This window comes from Convolutriloba macropyga, chromosome 4, assembly GCF_964194025.1.
Source record: "Convolutriloba macropyga chromosome 4, txConMacr16.3, whole genome shotgun sequence".
Taxonomy (NCBI): domain Eukaryota; kingdom Metazoa; phylum Xenacoelomorpha; order Acoela; family Convolutidae; genus Convolutriloba; species Convolutriloba macropyga.
In genome coordinates, this window is record NC_134471.1 from 39,824,088 (window position 1) to 39,843,965 (window position 19,878).

At 37.5% G+C, this 19,878-nt stretch overlaps 1 protein-coding gene across 1 annotated transcript in view; it reads left to right on the forward strand.

The window, feature by feature from the left end:
- LOC142338427 (uncharacterized) overlaps nt 1–18,684 on the forward strand; it is a 109,512-nt gene extending 90,828 nt beyond the window's left edge. The window contains exons 15-21 of the mRNA XM_075388187.1: nt 835–1,048; nt 1,637–1,758; nt 3,803–3,937; nt 6,142–6,328; nt 15,188–15,298; nt 15,640–15,831; nt 18,535–18,684. Of these exons, the coding sequence (XP_075244302.1) occupies nt 835–1,048; nt 1,637–1,758; nt 3,803–3,937; nt 6,142–6,328; nt 15,188–15,298; nt 15,640–15,831; nt 18,535–18,557 (984 nt within the window). The 3' untranslated portion in view covers nt 18,558–18,684. The remainder of the gene's footprint in view (nt 1–834; nt 1,049–1,636; nt 1,759–3,802; nt 3,938–6,141; nt 6,329–15,187; nt 15,299–15,639; nt 15,832–18,534) is intronic.
- The last annotated feature ends 1,194 nt before the right edge of the window (nt 18,685–19,878 follow it).

Below are 19,878 nucleotides of genomic sequence, written 5' to 3' on the forward strand. Positions count from 1 at the left end.
TTTTCAAAAATTGCAATATTTGCTAGATAATTTTGTCTAGGCACTATCCTCTCAAAAATTTCAGTGGAAATCCTAATCAAGGTGTATAAATCAATTGACTGCACATGGTCGCTACCTGTTTATCCAGTTTTGAAAACTCAGATTCATCGAAAAACCCTGGACTCATTTTTCCAAAAACGACGAAGCTCCCACACAATCCAAACTCATTGGTTTGTAAATGATAAAAGCTCGCAAGAACTTGACTGTAAAGATAACCGTGCATATTAGTGATCAGTTATAAATTTTCTCTTGGGATAGAACTTGAGACTATTTTTGTTTTCATGAAGCCCACTTTCGTAAAAATACGCCTCGTATTTTAACCATTATTAAACTCTAGCCGTCAAACGATCAAAGTAGTTTTGTTTGTTTCCTTCATAATATTGAGAGTGAAAAATGGTTTTCCGATTTGATCTCACAAACGTCGTCGAAGCTGTTTCATTTAGTGAAAATTAACAAGTCTATTCAACTTACTTGTATTATTCTATATTCCTTGTTTGATATTGAGTTTTCAATTTTTTTTCAGATAATTATATCAAAAATGAGAAACCATTCTGGGCAGCTCTTATATCCTAATAGATGAGGATGTATTTTCAAAATTTTGTTTGAAAATTTTTAGCTTTTGCTCTCCTATTTTTCAATTTTTCAATTTTTATTTGTAGCTAACTTCAAAAACTGTTACCCACTTCGCTTGTGTCCTTTTCTCCCATACTCCTTGGAAAAGATTGTTATTCATCTTGGAAACTTCCTGGTGGGAACTTCCTGTGCAAAGCACTGTTGTCATTCCTCCTTGTTTAGTTCATAGTGATAACCTTGGCTCTACTTGGCCTTCTACTCTTCATTCTGATTGGGAATGTAATCTCTTCCTACCTGGTGAATGAAGATGTTGACTTGTCATACTGGAGACAGCTTCTCTATGTCAGAACTCAGCATCTCAAGTGGCACGGGGCCAAACGAGAGATCATAAACAACCTCAAGAGACTCTACAATTACACCTGGAGAATGACTAGAGGTTATAACGTTGATTTTTTTTTAAGGAATTTTTTTGCGTTTAAGTTTTTTTTCACGTTCAAGTTTTTTCAATTCATTTCTTTATTCAGGTACGAATCATAGTTGAATTAATAATATATCAACTCTTGCTATAAACTAACTTTTGAAACACCACCAACACTGGCGTCAGTGAAGCAAGCTGATTAGTTTGATTCGCTGACGTCTGGTCACAGCACCACCAACACCACATATTCATTATTAACTGACGGCGGAACACCGCACAAACGCCTTTATCGACAATAACAAGTTTCTATCGTATTTGATTTTTCTATACCCGCATGAAAGTTTTCATGAGCAAATTGAAAACCGCAACCGGAGTAAAAGTAAGTCAAAGTAATCTAATTTGTCGATTGGTTCTTGTTATGTTCCATTGAACCCTGTTAAGCATTTATTCGATTTTACTGAATCTGTTGGTTATTCGATCAGGCTCACGTTAAGACAAAAACTGGATAAACTCTTCAAAGCTACGCATTAAAAAATCTAAATTGAAAATTTCAAATTGATAGTTTTCAGCAACCTATTGCCCCCAGCGTCACGTGACGTGTTTCAGGGAAGGACATAGCGCAGGCGATGAGTGAAATGAACACATTTCAGCAAAGTGAAGTGGCCTATGCACTATACAGTCAATATCTGAAGAAACTCGGATTCCTCAAGAAGGAGAGCGACGCAAAGGTATCATTACAAATCGTAGTTAAGTCAACTGACTAGCGGTAATTTAAAAATTTATGAAAAGCATAGTGTTAGAAGGTTGAGAGAGAACAACCTGATGTAAATTGTGCATAAGATAAGCTTGACACAGCTTGACAAGAAGCTCTACTTGTTCAACGTATACTTGGCTAGAGAAATGAAGCCTTGAGGAACAAGAAAGAACGTGAGAATGGGTTATAAGAGACGCCCAGGTTCGAGCGCTTAAGACCAGTTGGTGTAATTGGGTAGCACACTAGGCTTGCAAGTAAGAGAAGCTGGTTCGAATCCAGTACTGGTCTATTTTCACAGTAGTTGCACCTGAATAGACCCCCTAACACATAGATGAAATCATCCTCTGTTAATTAACTAGTTACTAGCAACAATCTTTGTAAATTTGACCGTTGATGTATTTAATATCCCTAATCGGAAACCCCTTGCTTCCTGGGAAGATCTTGCAGGAGTTTCGAAAAGTTCTTGAAAATTTACCTAGAATCAGACCACATTACGCCACAAAAAGTGCACTTTTGCCGTAAAACTTACATTTTGAGACTTTTGTGAGCAGCAGTGACAACTATTTCAATTAGAATAGATTTGTGTTCTCGAATGTGATTAACAATTATTTAGGATACACTTTAGAAATTAATTTTCCTGTCTGTTGAACAAAATAGACCCACAAAATAGACCCAGACACAAAGGTGTTCCAGACCAGAAAACCCGGTTGATGCGGTTCTTGGAAAGTTACATGTAACTAGATTTCAAATTTAAGAAGCGCTGGCAGAGGAAAGAACAAAATCACTGTGGATTAGAGGTTTATGCCGTGGACTCAAATTTGGTGATCTTGCTTTTGAGTCCACGTAGAGCAAACAGTTTTTTACAAATATAGAGAAAACGACGGCTAATCGGATCAGAAAATTTGGAAAACTAGACGTAAAGGCAAAATATAGAGCACCAGCAGCGAGTTCAGGAGAAGGAAAAGGGTAATCAGAAGACTACCAAATAATTGACATTCAGGAGATTCCTTCTATTGCTATTTTGAACTTTAAATTATGAAGAGAGATGAAAGAAATCATTTACAGAAGTAAAAGGATCACAACAACATAATCAGCAGCTTATAAAGTATAATGTTATATCTTCATGCTCTCAGAAAATAAGAATACATTGCAATGCTGGCACTTTTAAACAAGTTGCTATCAATTTGCTTTAATTTTATGCGTAATGCTCTGTTTTGCCTGATTTTTTTAACCAGCTGTTATTTCCGCTGCTATTATTTCTGCTTTTTTCTGCTCCTATGTGAATTTCTCAATTAACTTTGACTGCAATGGACGTTTCGTGTTAACTAGTATTAGAAAACCACTGTTTCAGTCTTCGACCGAATTTTTTCTCCTTGGAAAACTGTTCTATATGTGTTCTCAGTAGTTCCAAAGCTCAATTGCAAATCGCGGTTTCTGACTCTGAGTACTTTTTGTAACGGCCGATATAAGTATTCTGAAAAGAACTGAAGGTGGGCTCAGAGTTTTCTAGACAAGTTAAGTGTAGTTTTTCAAATGCAGGAATGACATCGTGGAATGGCAGGAAGGCCTTGAAAAGCATTTTTCTGATATGATCTGGGGATTCTACGTTTGTGTTGTGTTCCGGCGCTTTGCTGGCTGATTGCACATGTCTGAAAACATTTTGACTAAGGTGGATTCATTTTTCACTAAGGCGGATTCACCAAGTCCAGACCTAATAACTATTCTTCTTAATCCGCAATAAGTAATGGGAGGGCCTTTTTGCAACTAATATTTACCCGTTTCTAAGAGCAATCGTTGAAAATAGTGAAAAAATTTGAGAAAAACTACCCTCGAGAGCTGTATGTTTTGCAGTGTAATACATAGCTTTGAGCCTGCAAGATTTTTGTCTTTTTGAAGGACACTATAATATTCTTTCTACCAGAACACTCCAACGCATAAAAAACGCTTTGACATTTTATCGCTAAAATTGCCGCATGTATCGGTTCTGAGTTGTCGTGATGTAAATTGTGACGTCATAGGATGACCCTGAGTTGCGTGAGTGGTACAGAGTGTGTGACAAGATGATATGCGGGAAGATGAAGACGTTCTTCTACAACAAGGAGACTCTCATCCTAAAGAAACACGATCTGTGTAAACAAGTGCTAATTGTACAGGTAAGCACAAACAGTTGAGAGCAAATATCAACTACAGAGTTAAATTAACAGGGCAAAAGACAGAATGAGAAGGAAGCGACTTTGGAGCTCAAAGAAAACTCACTTCAGTTTAAACAATGTATACAACTGTTTCTACTGCTTTTCCCTATGACAAGTTTCCGGCTATTTTCAAATATATTTAAGGCTATTTTTAAATATATACTGCAAAACTATTTCCTTTGAATTCAATCCACAGTTTAATGCTGATATCATTTTTTAGACAAATTTGAAAAAAAATCAAATAATTGAAAAATGTCGAGCACCAATTTCTCAAATATAAATTTTCGCAAGACTGCTAAACTAATGTTTTGCGTAAGCAATATAATCTTACTCGTATTCGAATGAAATTTGAGCTGAAGGTCACTTTAATTCTTGTGTACTCTTTTTGTTGTACCAGGAGAAATAACATGGTCGTTTTCTATAAATGTCCTGTTTTTTTTCTCATAAATCTACCGTCAAAAAATAGTCTTCATTTTTTAGAGTCAGTCATTTCTTAAAAACTGTTTCAGATATGTCTCCCTACTGCAATATGTCAAAATTTTGTCAACAAATAATCAATTTTTATCAATTGAACTCTAGCCAATTAAATTCGTATGCCTAAATTTATCCTTGCAATTAAGCAATCAATAATATGTTTTGAATAGCTCTGAACAAAAATCCAAAAACAAGCAGAAACAATGCAGTGGAAAAATCTGAAAAGAAAGTTAAACTAAATTAAAGTAAAATTTAATAACTAATGTTTCAAAGTTTTAAAAACATTAGCTTTGATATATTACTTTAATTTAAGTTTTTTTTCAGATTTTTCAACGTCAGTGTTTCTGCTTGTTATTGGACCGCTCAGAGCTATTCACTACAAACTATTGCTTGCTTAAATGCAAGAAAATGAAACATATTATATCAGTTCAAGATTAATTTAACTTGAAGAATGTAAGTTGAAATTTGACTCTTAACCGTTTTTCCGCAAGTTTCGATATACATTACAACGATATACATTACGCTCGAAAAACTTCTTTTAAGATTGAACGTATTCGATCTGGCATAACTTTTTGAATTATGTCTCCAGATTTTTTTAACAGTTTTTTTTTTAATTTCTGAATTGTTGTAAATGTTCTGGTGCTTAGAAATTGATTAAATTAGATCAAATCATCTTCACCGTCTTTTTTTCTCATTTAGTCTTTTTCATTTTTTTATTGTAAAAAGGAAGCCCATTTTCCGTCTACTATTATTTTGTTTATTTATGGTCAATTTCATTTTGTTTTTGATTTCAGTCGTCTCTAAAGATTTAATTTATTTTTTTTTCATGTGGTGTATTATTGCATTTTTGCAGTTCTGAAGTTTAATAAGATCAAATGTGTTTTTTTAAACTTGATTTATAAGGTACCGCGTTTGTTTGCAATGAACTATTTTTTCGCTACAGTTTAATATGAAATAATGTTTTTCAGTAGTTTAACTGAGACAGATCTTGGCGAAGACTTGACCCAAGACTTCTCAAGTCTTTGCAAAGACTTGACTCAAGACTTGCCAAGACTTAAGACTTGATTCAAGACGTGTCAAGAGTAAAAAGTGACATGATCAAAGCTCTGATACAGTACTGATCCAAAACTTTTCAATAGGACTATTTCCCAGAGTAGCTCTATTACGTTATTTGGACTTGTGAACGTTGATGCAGTATTTTTTCAGATTTGTAAACTTTTTACGGACAATGTTTCCATAATCTATTGAATAATTCCTGATTTTTATTGATTTTGCCAATTTAAAAAAAATAATATTTCCCAGGCCATGGCCTCCACCCTTATTCCACCACTATTAAGCAAGAACGAGGGTGTAAAGCAAGTTTCACTCTTAATTAGCAGGGAAAAGAGTGTAATTTTGAGGATATTACACTTTTTTACGCTCATGGCACAATTTAGTTAACTCTTATTACACTATTAAAAATACAATATAATTACACTCTGTAGTCCACCCTTATTACACTGTTTTCTCTGGGTGGAGCTTCTTGCGAAGTGTGTCAGTGCGTGTAAAGCAAAAAAGTATGTACAATATCCACTGAATGTGTAAAAATATTTTTAAAAAGCTGGCTCAAAAAATTAATGTGGAGCAAGATTTAAAAAAATTCAATAAACACCTAAATTCAAAGCAAAAATTATACATTTATTGATTGACAGGAAGGGGAAGTGATGACACTTCGAAAAGCAGACGAGGCAATCGACGATGAAGAAGGAATGGGTACTACTAAGTATGCTGCTGGGGAGACCTCATTCGGGAATGCAGATAACGACCACCTCGAGGGACGCCGTTCCGTGACGGAAATGGATGTGAACAAAAATGAAATATTTATTGGGGATGATGAAGGTAACTTTTTAACTCGAAAAGAACGTGAGATGTTCATGGGCGCAATTGTACTTTTTCAATTTCTCTTAGTTATCATACAAGTACCTTCTGACTATGTAAAGATGAAGAACATATTCTCACTCCATATATTTTTAGTATATGTTGTAATATGGAGCAACTAAAAATAGCTGGAAGAAATCTGAAAGAGCCGTTGAATTGTTCAATAACTTTGATCTTTCAAACAGGTCAGGCAAAACTTTTAGAGACTGCAGATTGATAATGGGAGAACTGGCTCGGGGAACTGTTTAAGTTTTTTTGGTAATAGCTTAAAGTTAAAGAAAAGCTTTAACAGGTCGGACTATTTCGGTACTGAATCTGCCTATTTCAATATTGACTTGTAAAGTCAATACTGAAGCAGTTTATTAACATCGAAAAAGTTCTTGATCATGTCAGAAAAGCATGCAAAATGCATGAATTTTTGTAAGGACACGTTATGAGTTAGAACAGCTACACGCATACTGCGTACTGAGTGCATACTGCTGCTGGTACCGATACTGGATACTGATACGCCGCAAAACAAGTGCGTTCGGGGTACCTTCGGGGTGCGTTTGGGGTGCATAGTTTATATTTTTAATTGTTTCTGAGAATTATATAAAATGCCTTTTAATTCGACATAGCTGGTTGTGTGGTTAAAGGGCTCACCTTTTGTAACGGCTGCTCTCCTTGTGTTTCACAAAGAAAGTTTTACACCGCCCAGTTCGTTCTGAGTGGTTACAAAATCTGTCCGGATACTTCGTTTATGCAGTTCGCTTTTGTAACTGTATATCCGCTCTGCTGTACTTACCGTTGAATTAACAATTTTAGTTCGTAACTATTCGCTGATCTTAGTTTTTTCATTTATCAATTTGAACTGGATTGCTACAGATCACACAATACGGGATCTCTTTATGTATACCAGTTCAATCCGATAGAAAAAACAAATCGAAGGCAAAGATATATGTCTAAGACCTGTTTGTGCAAAAATATTTAAATTTAAACCTAAGTTGGCTTTTGCTGTTTGTACTCACAAGTTGAGAATACCAGAAGTTGGGGTTTTAACAGTTGAGTTTCAGCTCCAATGATTCGTTGATGCAAGACACAGTAACAGAATTTACTGCTCAAGAATAATATTTTGAATACAAGACACAGTAACGATTTACTGCTCAGGAATATTTCTAGTTCAAGACACAGTAACACTTTATTTACTGCTCAACACAATTTGTTTTTGCAAAATTTTGCTGAGTTATACTTTAAGCCGTTTTCTGCGGCTACTACGTTGAGTTCTGTGGGCTGCTTTTGTTATTTCCCCCTTTTCTCTTTTTTCTCACGTGACAAACTGTAACTAGAACTAGAACTATAACTATAACTATTAAATGTTTAGGACAACAGAAAGTGTTTTGTTTCTATTTTCCCTCCTACACAATTTTGTGTTTCCTTAAATTCAGCTCCAACATAACCGGCCCTGTTTTTCTTCGTGAAAACATCATCGTCACTTGGTAGTACTGGAGCGAGCTTCACTACGGGCCTCTTGTAGTATCCATCCTTGGTTCGGATTTTCGCTGATCGAATCACTCCGTCGAACCCTTCAAAGGTTTCGGTTATTCGACCCAGATTGTAATATCCACGTTTGTCACTGTCTTCCACTAGCCACACAAGATCACCCTGCTGAAGACTTCTGTCCTTTGTGGTCTGCCATTTCCTACGACTGTTCAACGTTGGCAAGTACTCTTTACGGAATCTGTCCCAGATGAGGTCTGCGTAAGCTTGCGTTTGTCGGAAGAACTTTCTATGATCAACAAATTGCTCTGAACCTGATAGATACGGTAAACAAAGGTTCTTGTTGCCAAGTAGGAAATGGTTTGGAGTAATAGCTTCTAAATCGGTAGCATCAGAACTGACCTGTGTCAGCGGTCTAGCATTCAGCGTCTGTTCAACAAGACACATCGTGGTTGACAGAACATCTTCCGTGAGTGATCGATTGCCCAGCACGGCATACATTGCCTTCTTACAACTCCTAACCAGTCTTTCCCACACTCCTCCAAAGTGTGGTGCTGCAGGTGGGTTGAACTTCCATCTGATTCCTTTTTGAATCAGATGTTCTTCAATTTGCCTCTTGTTCCATGCTGCTATATACTCTGCCGGTTCTTTTTCAGCTCCAACGAAGTTTGTCCCGTTATCGCTAATCATTTTGACCGGTTTGCCTCTTCGAGCAATGAATCGCATAATTGCGTTCAGACAACAATCAGTGTCTAGTTTTGGTACAATCTCTATTTGTACCGCTCGTACAGTAAGGCATGTGAATAGACAGCACCAACGCTTTTCTTTTCTTCGACCAATCTTTACTGTGAATGGTCCGAAATAGTCTACGCCCACATTCGAGAACACTGTTGATGCGACTAATCTTTCTTCAGGTAGATCTGCCATTACTGGTGCCTTTGTTTGGGCTCTTCCCTTTCAACATCTAATGCATTTGTTTTTGATCGATCTCAAAGCATTTCGTATGCCTAGGATCCAGAATTTCTGCTGAACTATGTTTCTGACATGTTCAGTACCTTCGTGATGACTATTCTTATGTTCATTTTGCAAGAATAATTCAATTACATGGTGCTTCCAATGTGACAGTATTGGATGCTTCGTTTCGAAGCTCAATTGACTTTTGCCTATTCTGCCTTGGGCACGAATAAGTCCTTGCTGGTCTATGAATGGTGAAAACTGGAGGAATTTGCTGTTCTTTGGAATTTCCTTTTCAGTCTTGAGAGATTTCATCTCTTCCGCAAACTGTTCTTGCTGCAGTAGTCTGAAGATGCTTGCTTGTGCACCCTCTCTTTCTTCAACACAGTGTTTTTGTTGCCGGTTTGTGTTTTCTAAATACGCGTTGTACGTATGCCATTGTATTTACTAGTCCATTGAAATTGCCAAAAAGATCCACTGAATCATCGGCTTCTTCTCTTCAACCTTAGCTGAGAAGACCATTTCGTCGTTCTGTTCGTCTGAAGCAAATATTAAATTCAACTGTTCAGGCCATTCGTTCTCTCGTTGCTTCAACCAGGCCGGCCCAGTGAGCCATTCACTTCTCTTAAGTTCGTCAACATTGATCGCTCGTGTCCCGATGTCAGCTGGATTGTTAATACCACTCACATGATCCCACTGTGAAACATTAGTTGTGTCCAAAATCTCAGCCACTCTGTTTGCAACAAACACCAGTTGCTTACGCTGGGGGCTATGAATCCATTGCAGAACAGTAGTGGAGTCTGACCAAAAATTGCAACTCTGAATCTTCAATTCGTGTTCCTTCACTATCTGTTCTTTAAGTCTCACCGCCATCACTGCTGCTTGTAGTTCCAAGCGTGGTATGGAAAGGTTTCGCATCGGTGCGACTCGGCACTTTCCGATTACAAATGCTAAGTCTGCTGAGTATTCTTTGGGCTTTCAACGTAGATATGCCACGGTGCACATTGTGTCTTCAGATGCATCGGCAAACACATGAAGTTCCCATTTATTCTTGACTGTGCTGAAGTATCTTCTATCAAAGCTGGTTTCTGCTACTTCTGGAAGCTGGTCTTTCCATTTCAGAAACTCTACTTCTTCGTTAGGTTCCACTGAGTTGTCCCAATGTTGTCCATTTTTTGTCCAGATGCACTTCAGGAGTCGTCTCATATGGACACTGAATGGTGCAAACAGTCCAAGAGGATCAAACACTGAAGAAACTAGAGATAAGATCTTCCTTTGGGTGATTGGGGTCTCAACTTCTTTGCTTGTACCTCTACAAACCTGTAGACTATCATCGGTAATCGTCCACTGAAGCCCAAGCACGGATGAACTTTCCTTGCCGGGTTCTACTTCAACCTGCTTTGTTTTACTGATTGATCTTAAGTCCTCTGGGATTGCGTTGGTTACCACGTCGCTGTTGGTGATCCACTTCTTCAGTTCAAATCCATGTTTTGAGAGAAGAGGTTGCAGTTGTTTGAAAACCTTGATTGCTTCTTCAGGTGTTTCGACTGACTTGATGAAATCGTCCATGTAGAAGTTGTTTTGGATTGTTTTTGCTGCAATTGGGAACTCGTCCTCGTTATCGATCGCTACTCGCTTCAGAGCGTAGTTGGCACATGTTGGTGAACTCTTTGCTCCAAAAACATGACGTTGATACTCGTATATTTGCACAGGTCCGTTCATTGTTGGTCGCCACAAAAATCTCAAGCAGCTTTTATCGCGTTCAGGAACTTGCACTTGCAGAAACATTGATTCAATATCTGCGGTTAGGGCAATTGGTCCTTCTCGAAATCTGAATATTGTTCCGATCAATCCGTGTAGTAGATCGGGTCCGGCTAACAACTTGTCATTTAGGCATATATCTTTGTATTTTGCTGCAGCGTTGCAAACACGGCGAACTTTACCCGGTTTGTTGGGGTTTAGTACTGGATGGTGTGGCAAATACCATTCCTTTCCGAAAGTGCCTTTGACTTCCGATTTACTGAGGGTCTTCACAAATCCTTTTTCAACATCTATATCAATTGACTGTTGATACAATTCTTTTAAATTTGGGTCTCGTTGGATTCTTCGTTCCAGTGAGTAGAGCTGACCAAGGGCCGAGCCGTAGTTGTTTGGAAGATTGGGTTCTGGTTCACTCCAGAGCATGCCCACTTCGTACCGCTCGCCCGTAAACTTTGTTGTGCTCTCTAAAAACTTCTGAGCTTGTTGCTCTTTCATTGATTGACTTACAACATTTATTTTGGAAGCATAAGTTTCTATGTCCCACCATGATTGTATATTTTCGGCCACTTTCACATCTTCTGTGGAGGCGAAATGACAAACATTTTGACTTTTCTTGCCCGTCATGGGACCACTGACTACCCATCCTAATTCTGTTAAGACGGCGAAAGGTTCACTTCGTGTTCCAATCTTATAGTCTAATGGACGTTGAATTTCGTAGGCATCTTGTCCAAGTATGATGCCTACTTCCATCAGGTTGAATTTTTTGTTTGTGAGAACATTCAGGTGTCTGCAGTTGTTCTTCAGTTCCTTGTAATCATATGTTGTGTTTCCCAACGAGATTGATGGGTGTGCAAACGCTTCAACTGAATGCACCTTTGAATTTAGTCCCTTTATTGTGATTGGGACCTTCTCTGTCCTCAAATCTTGCGTCCCATGTATGCCAGCTATGTTCAAGGTAACGTCCGTGCCTTTGGCTTGTAGTTGATCCTTGACACTTTGATCGATGAATGATACTGTTGACCCACTATCGAGGAAAGCGTAGGTACTCAACCTGTTACCACCGCTCTGAACCGATACCGGAACTATTTGAAGAAAACTAGTAACTTGGTTACTCTGGTTGATTGTTGCTGCTCTTACATTAACTGCGTGACTACCCTCGTGCATTTGGTTTTCTGAGTGTAGCAGTCTGTTGTGCTTTTTGGTACATCCATTTATACCGCACGGGTGGACATTACAATCTTTGATTGCATGCCCTTTCCCCAGACATCCATAACATAAACGTTCTTTTCTCACTGCTGCATAGCGATCGGTGACATTCATAATCTTAAATATTGGACAGTTCCATATCTTATGAGTGCCATCCGCTAGTGGGCAGTTGTTGTTTTGCATTTGCTTTGTTTCGTTCGCATTCGAACTCGCAGTAACCTTTGACGATTTTGAGAATCGTTTTTCCTTGTTCGCGTTTGGTCGATCATCTTCCTTCCTTTCGCTCTTGGTTGATGGCATTCCTTCATGGACAAAAGCCATTCAAGCTAACCATTTTCCAAGGAGAGGGAGATCGGGCCTATCTTCTTGACACTCGTCAACGAAAAAGAACCACTTTTCTTTCAAGTTTGGGGGAAGTTTTTCAATTGCCATTTGCAGTGTTGAACTTGATTGCAGGTCGCCCTCATAGTTGTATTGCTTCAGTACGATAACTAGGTTGCTGATTGTTATTGAGTAATTAATTATAGCCGTTGAGTCGTGCATTCGAATTGGTTGTTGTTTGCGCAACATGTTAAGCTGAGCGTCGACAATTAGGTAAGGTCGCCCAGGAGTTCCCACGCTTGAGCGTAGAATTCTCCTGAATAGCCCATTCCTGATATAGCTGACTTTGCTTTACCTGTCAACAAAGTTTTCAAGTGGCTCATTTTCTCTGAGTCGGGTATATCGCGATGGTGAACCGTCGCTTTGAACATATTCGACCACTCCGGCCACTCTAGGGGGTTTCCGTCGAAAGAACTCAACTTCAACTTAGATAGCTGACTACTACTGCTTGCATTATTGAGCTTAAACTTGTCTTGTTCCCGGGCTGTGCTGGCACGTTCTCCGCTTGGTGAACGTGACTTAAGTACACCTTCGCGATTGAAGCTTACCCTGGGATAACTGTTGTCAATCCTGGTTTTCGCACGCTCGAAACTATAGTCGTAGAAGTTGGACAATTTATCCGAGTTATCGAGCCAACCGGAGACATCTTTATTCTTCGGGGTCTTCCAGTTGAATGGTGATCTACTTCGAATACTAGGGGCTGCACTATCATCAGAATCTGGTGCTCTTGCGTCAAGAGCTTCTTTCTCGTATTCCAGTTTCAGTGCACATTCTTCTTCAAAAAGTTGCATCTCCATTTCAAGCTCTTTCCTTTTCAATTCGAACTCAATTTTCTTTAACCTCATTTTTGATGTAAAGTTTTTTCTCTAGAGCCGCAAGCTTTTCTGCTTTTTTTAGCTCGTTTATCAGAGGAGGCCTTTGAATTGTTGTCTTTGTTTGGGTTTCCATTTTGAACAGTTCTTTGAGAAACTCCTACAACAGTCTTTGAATTCTTAGCGGCAGTTGGTTCTGCGTCGCTTGTCAATTGAACAGTTTGCATCTGCTGATCCGTCATGTTTGTTTCTCCGTGAATGTATGGTAACCAGTCTGCGTTTAATGTTTGTAAGAAATTTACTCGCTGTTCTTCGTAACGTTCAAACAACTCGGGATCACGAAGAATATTTGCTCGCTTTCGGTAAAAAATGTAAAGAGAGTCGTCAAGTTTCAGCACCTGTTTATAGATGGTCTTGAGTTTGCTTGATCTATCGTTGTTTCTGATTAGCTCATGGCCCTCCTGAATTTTTGCTTCGATTTGTTTTCCGAGTTGCTAATCTGTCTTTGCAAAATGCCTTGACTCTGTGACGGAGTCACTGCATTTGTACTTTGGGACTGCAGCTTGAATCTCTACAGTACCTTTTGTTTATTTGCTTTAATTAAGCCTTGCTATTTAACTTCTAATGTACTTTGCCTAATTGGCTTTGCGTCGTTTAATTGCCTGTTGAGTTTTGTTCTCGTTCGTCGATGGCTTCGTCACTTCGACTGTTGGGTTGGACAGCAGTTTATTCCACTGTCCGCGTCAGCGGACCAAATGTAACGGCTGCTCTCCTTGTGTTTCACAAAGAAAGTTTTACACCGCCCAGTTCGTTCTGAGTGGTTACAAAATCTGTCCAGATACTTCGTTTATGCAGTTCGCTTTTGTAACTGTATATCCGCTCTGCTGTACTTACCGTTGAATTAACTATTTTAGTTCGTAACTATTCGCTGATCTTAGTTTTTTCATTTATCAATTTGAACTGGATTGCTACAGATCACACAATACGGGATCTCTTTATGTATACCAGTTCAATCCGATAGAAAAAACAAATCGAAGGCAAAGATATATGTCTAAGACCTGTTTGTGCAAAAATATTTAAATTTAAACCTAAGTTGGCTTTTGCTGTTTGTACTCACAAGTTGAGAATACCAGAAGTTGGGGTTGTAACAGTTGAATTTCAACGAATCATGCTCCAATGATTCGTTGATGCAAGACACATTAACAGAAATTACTGCTCAAGAATAATACAAGACAAAGTAACAATTTACTGCTCAGGAATTTTTCTAGTTCAAGACACAGTAACACGTTATTTACTGCTCAAGACTATTTGTTTTTGCAATATTTTGCTGAGTTATACTTTAAGCCGTTTTCTGCGGCTACTACGTTGAGTTCTGTGTGCTGCTTTTGTTATTTCCCCTTTTTCTCTTTTTTCTCACGTGACAAACTGTAACTAGAACTAGAACTATAACTATAACTATTAAATGACTAGGACAACAGAAAGTGTTTTGTTTCTATTTTCCCTCCTACACAATTTTTTTATTCCTTAAGCTCAGCTCCAACACCTTTCAAAAATGATTCTCAAGTATTTTTTTAGCAAGGTAGTCCTACAAAAAATTCACTTTTTCTCAAGATTTTTGAAAACAATAAAATTTTTCAGTTCCAGTAGTTTTACGTTTTTTTTAAATAAATCAATATATTTGCAACTGTTGGCTAGTCGTAACCAATCTCCCTTTTATTGAAAAAATAAACCTTACAAATTTGTAGTTGCGGGTGTCTCATTTGCTGCAAAAATTGTTGCTCGTTTTCAAAATTTTTTTAAAAATTATTTTCATTGAGAAAAATTCTTCGTCCCCTAGACATGTTTGTTAAGAAAACCGACGTGCAATCAATTTGGCGGTAATTTGAAATAAGGCTGGACAATTTTGGCACTCTGACAGTCGTTTTAGTTTCGTTTCCTACCTACAACTTAAAAGGGTTAAAAAATTTGCGCTCTGCTAGCTTTGATGATGAGCAATTTTGGAAAGCACAGTGATGGCGAAAAAAACTCCATCAAGTAGCCAATAAGGGTTTTGACCCATTTTCGCCCCTAATGATCAGTTTTGGGTTCGTTCAATTAGATCTGACTATCTAATATTATTGCCTACAACCTTCCAGTGTCCAAATTAGACTGACCAGCATTAGCGATTTAAACGTTTTAAAAATGCAGATTCCGATAATATTAGTACACAATTTGTAAAGTACTTGTTTAGAATCTCAGATGGGTCAGAGGCTGAAAAAGGTCATCCTCTATGCCAAAGATGTTGTGCATGACTATGACAGGTGTTATGGCATTGTCGAGAATGATGTCGTCGCAAACACAGGTCCCAATAGTTGATTGATTTGGATAATCACCAAAGTTTCATCGCATGTAGTGCATCTTAAGATGAACAAATCGACAAAATTTTGCAAACTTTGTTGATTCGAAGCAACTTTTGAATGTCTATAGGCAATTGTGTACTTTTTGGACGTTTCTAAGACGCTATGACAAAGGAAAAAGAGAAAAATGTATCTTGTAATCTTTTGTTCTTCGCGTGACTTTTATGAGGCTGAGGGTCCTTGTCTGTTAACTTTTTAATTTTGGTTGGTCTTTTGTTCAAAGACTTCTGTTCAGATTTTTGGAGAAAAATTATAGTTTTATAGTTTAATAAGCGGATTTGTTCAGATTGTAAGCTTTTGAGTGTGGAGTACGAGTACATTGACTTTGCAATGGACAAGTTGGGTCAGGAGTGTCCAGGGTATGATGACACAAGTAGCGAAGAGGAAGACGAAGACACAACAACCCTTGCATCATCCACTAGTTCATTTAACCCCTACCATACCTCCCCTGCTACTCCCGTCGCTTCAGCTGGATTAGGTAAGTTAAAAACTTGAGTTACAAATGTTAGCCTTGAACGAACATCGACGGCTGTATCCTGCAAGATCTTGCAAGATAGCATGTAAACTAATCATATACTCTTGCAGGATCTGCCAAGATCTTCCAAGATTTCCCTTATCAATAGCTGTCGGCTATAGACTAGGGAAAATAATTAGAACATAATAAAATGATTCCTGGTGTAAAAATTCACTAGTCCAGAAGACCGAACAAAAACTACTCAAGAAATGTGCGGTATGTTCGGTTTTCCACATAATCGACGGTACGTTCAGTTTGTTCGCTATGTTCGGTTTCAAACGTAAGAAATCGTCAGGATGTTCGTTCTCGAACGTAAAAAAGCTTCGGTATGTCCGGTTTAGACGGATTCGGTATGTTCGGTCAACAAAATATATCACATTCGTTTAGATAACAAAATGAGAGGACACAGCAGAGAAAAATCACAGAATTGTTCAGCGATTACTCGAAATTTTCCCAATAACAAAATATTCAACTCTTTCTTCTCAATTTCATGAAAAATGATTGTCTTCGCTGCATGTGTTCAATTATATTATTATCCAATCTGCAGTTGCCGTTGCAAAACTGCATTGATCAACTTTCGTTTTTCTACATCTTTTGCGTGTAAAAAGCGGGTTTTGAATCTTTTCAACAAGGAATTCCCTTTTTGGTACCTTGTAAGGAATCCCCTCTACAGCACGGAAATTGAATAATTAATTATTGAATGGGTAAAAATGAGCGATGCGCTGTCATATGATATTAAAACAGTAATTCTTTCTTGCAGAACAATCTTTTCATGTGAAATCTTTTAGTAGTAATGAAGCCTGTCTTTATAACAGCATCACATCTTTTTCATGTTCAAATACACTCCTTTCAAAAATTGGAAGCAATATTACTGGTTAATACAGACCACTTAATTTAGTTCAAGTTCTCCCATATTTTAGGCCTGCTGATTTCACTTCGGAAACTTGAACTACACTTACACTGATCCATCAGTGTTTTCCACTGAACGTTTTTAGAGTGGTTTTGTGGATACCACTAACGGTACAAATTGGTATACACCTCGAAAATTCTGTCAGTGGAATTCACAAAGCATGAAAAAGCAAATACAAATCTACATTCTTCAATTCTAATATTCCTCCTAATTCTAAAGTTCGTTGTTCAGGGCTAGATTGAGTGGAATACACTTACATGTTTGCTCGATGATTAAAAGCAGAAATTTCCCCTCTCCCATAATTGAGGTTAATTCATTTAACCAAGGGCGATTAATTCTGATGTTGACAAAATTAGTTCAAAATTTGTTATTGCGATAAAAGCAAATACAGCGCTTTTTTGATTATGAACAAATTTTGGCTACCTAACACTTGTTTTAAATATTGAAAGTTTAATCGATTTGCCAATAAGTAATAAAATTATTAGGTGAAAGAAAAATAATAAATATGCACATTTTAATATTCTATTTACATTTTCATTTTCAAACAAATTTTTATCTATTATTCCACCCATTCGAGTAGATTTCCATGGCATCCTCATCTGGTTCCCCAATAGCACAGAGAACACGATTCCGAATGCATTACCGACTTCTCATCAAAAATTCTCTGCTGGACGGACAAACCATTGCTACGAAATCGGAAGCTACGAAATCAAACGATGAGCTACGAATTCAATCTGGACCCACAACTTCTTGACCTAAGCATCTCAATGTTTTTATTGAATGTATTGTAATGCTGGTAGTAAATGTCATGTTCACATTTGTAACTGTTGTAACCGTTAATACAAGCAATCATTTGTATTAAATGTCATGTTAACATTTGTAACCGTTAGTTAACGTTTGTAACCTTCAGCTAAAATTGCTTTTTTTTTATCCCTAGAAAGCCATGAAACCTGCTCACACACTTGGTAGGGCTAAGATATTTTGCTCTGTTGATTTGGCGTATACCCTCTGTTGAGTTGATTGGTACCAATTGATATGAGAAGGTAATAGCTGTTACTTAATTTTAGCTGGCAGAAGAGAAATGCCTTTTAATAGGGTTATGGTGTAACGTTTAACAAGGTAGATCATAGTTCTGAAGACAGTGTTCACGCCTTTTTAGTCTCTAATAAACATCCTGATTCTACATTGGTGGGTTATTACAGCGTCTTGGGAAACCAAAATAAAACTAGTGCTAAAATTCAAGTATCAATATTTGAACTATAGTTACGAGACTGGTAAATATTTAAAAAAAGAACAGGAACAAGTCCAAAACTGTTGAACAAACTGTTGTTTCAGGGATTGTAAGCTATATCAACCTCTCCTCATCAATCTTTGTTCTTTTCTCGACTCTGTTCCTAGCATTCAGGTATCTGATAACAGAGAAGCGCTTTAGCTCTTAAGACATCTTGAGAGAAAGATGAAAATTGCACTCAGAAACCATAATTGGGAATTTCTTCTGACAAAACATACAAGGTTATGGTTTCTTAGATACAGGAAAGATCAGAAAATGTCCATTATTTAGTCTTGCAAGTGATGATGGCAAAATTAAATTGTGAGATCTGATAAAGAGTATTTCAAACTGAGACGATGCATGTGATAATAATGTGAAAAAAACTGTAGTAATGTCGATAGGACAGTTATGCCAGATATCTGTTCATAGCTTGGGTCCTAAATTTTTTGATCGCTGAGGCATGCATCAATGCTGAAATGTGTTATAGTCGACCCCTACCCCTGGAGATGAGATGGATGCGATGCGGAATCTGAAGTCAAGAGTGAAGAAGGAGAAGGAGGAGTACGAGAGGGAAAAGAGGAGGCAGAAGGGACTTCCCTCCCTTCCATCCTCGCCCAGTTCATCTTCTTCACACAAACCAGGTTGATCAGACATGGAAAACTTACTAAGGCCTTACTACGGCGCCATATACTTAGAAAAAATCTTACTAAGTTTTGTCAAGTTTACTACGGCACCGTACTACGGCCATACTAACAATTATAAGGCGCCGTGCTAAGGCCGTATCAAGACTAATAATGTGCCGTAGTAAGGCCGTACCAAGATTAAGAAGGTGCACTAAAATGAGATAGAATGTACACTGTTGGAAAATTCTCTATTCATGTTAAAAAATTGACTACTGAGAGTGTTCCAGTATAATTTTTGTAATTTTCCCTCCTCCTTTTTCATTCCGGACTTGGGACCAGCAGTGGCGGAGTTACTAAAAATAACTATAGGAGTACTGAATCATTAGTGCTTTTAAAAAGCAATCATGCGCCTTCCGTTAATCAAAAACTATTTTAGTATGAGAATAATACATCAATTACATGTCGAAATTTGGTATTCATGCTCTGCTAGAGCGGACAGCATTAAAAAGCCTTTCATTTAGTAGAAACTTTAGTTCATTGTTTTTAAAAATTTTATACGTTCAAAGATCATAAACTTTATTTTTAAACCTTTCGCGGTTGTCAAAATTATCCAATCACCCAGGCCTATCAAACAGTTCAGGTTTTTGTGAGATCAATTTTTCTGAGTTTTGAGGAATTATACCCAGTACCAGAACTAAGTAAAAAAAATAACATGTATGAGATAAATGTTATATTTAAAATCGACTTTAGTTTGTAAGAGCTCGCATGGTGTCTTAATAATTAATATTAATGGAACTGATTTTTTAAAACAGCTGGGAATACTTAGAGAAATATGTATCCAAACAACAATACCTAGAAGATTTCCAAAACCTGCTCCGGCCTTATCAAGGGAGCTTGAAGTTTTGTAATTTCAAACGGTTTCGAGGTAAAGTTTTAAGGCGATCGGATGTATTTCAGAACAATTTATAGTTTGAAAGCAAAGCCTTAGAAATCATACAAAAATTTATACGGCCTTAAACGGCGGCATAATAAGTTTTGTAACGTATCATTGGTGAGAAAAGTTATAACCAGTACCAACAAAGTAATTGAATATGTTTTTATGAAAAAAGCGTTTCCATATATATCATTTTTAACAAGTGAAACTATCGAAAAGGGTATTTATATCATTTGGCTACGTTGCTTAGAAAATTTAAAGCTGCCTTGAACGG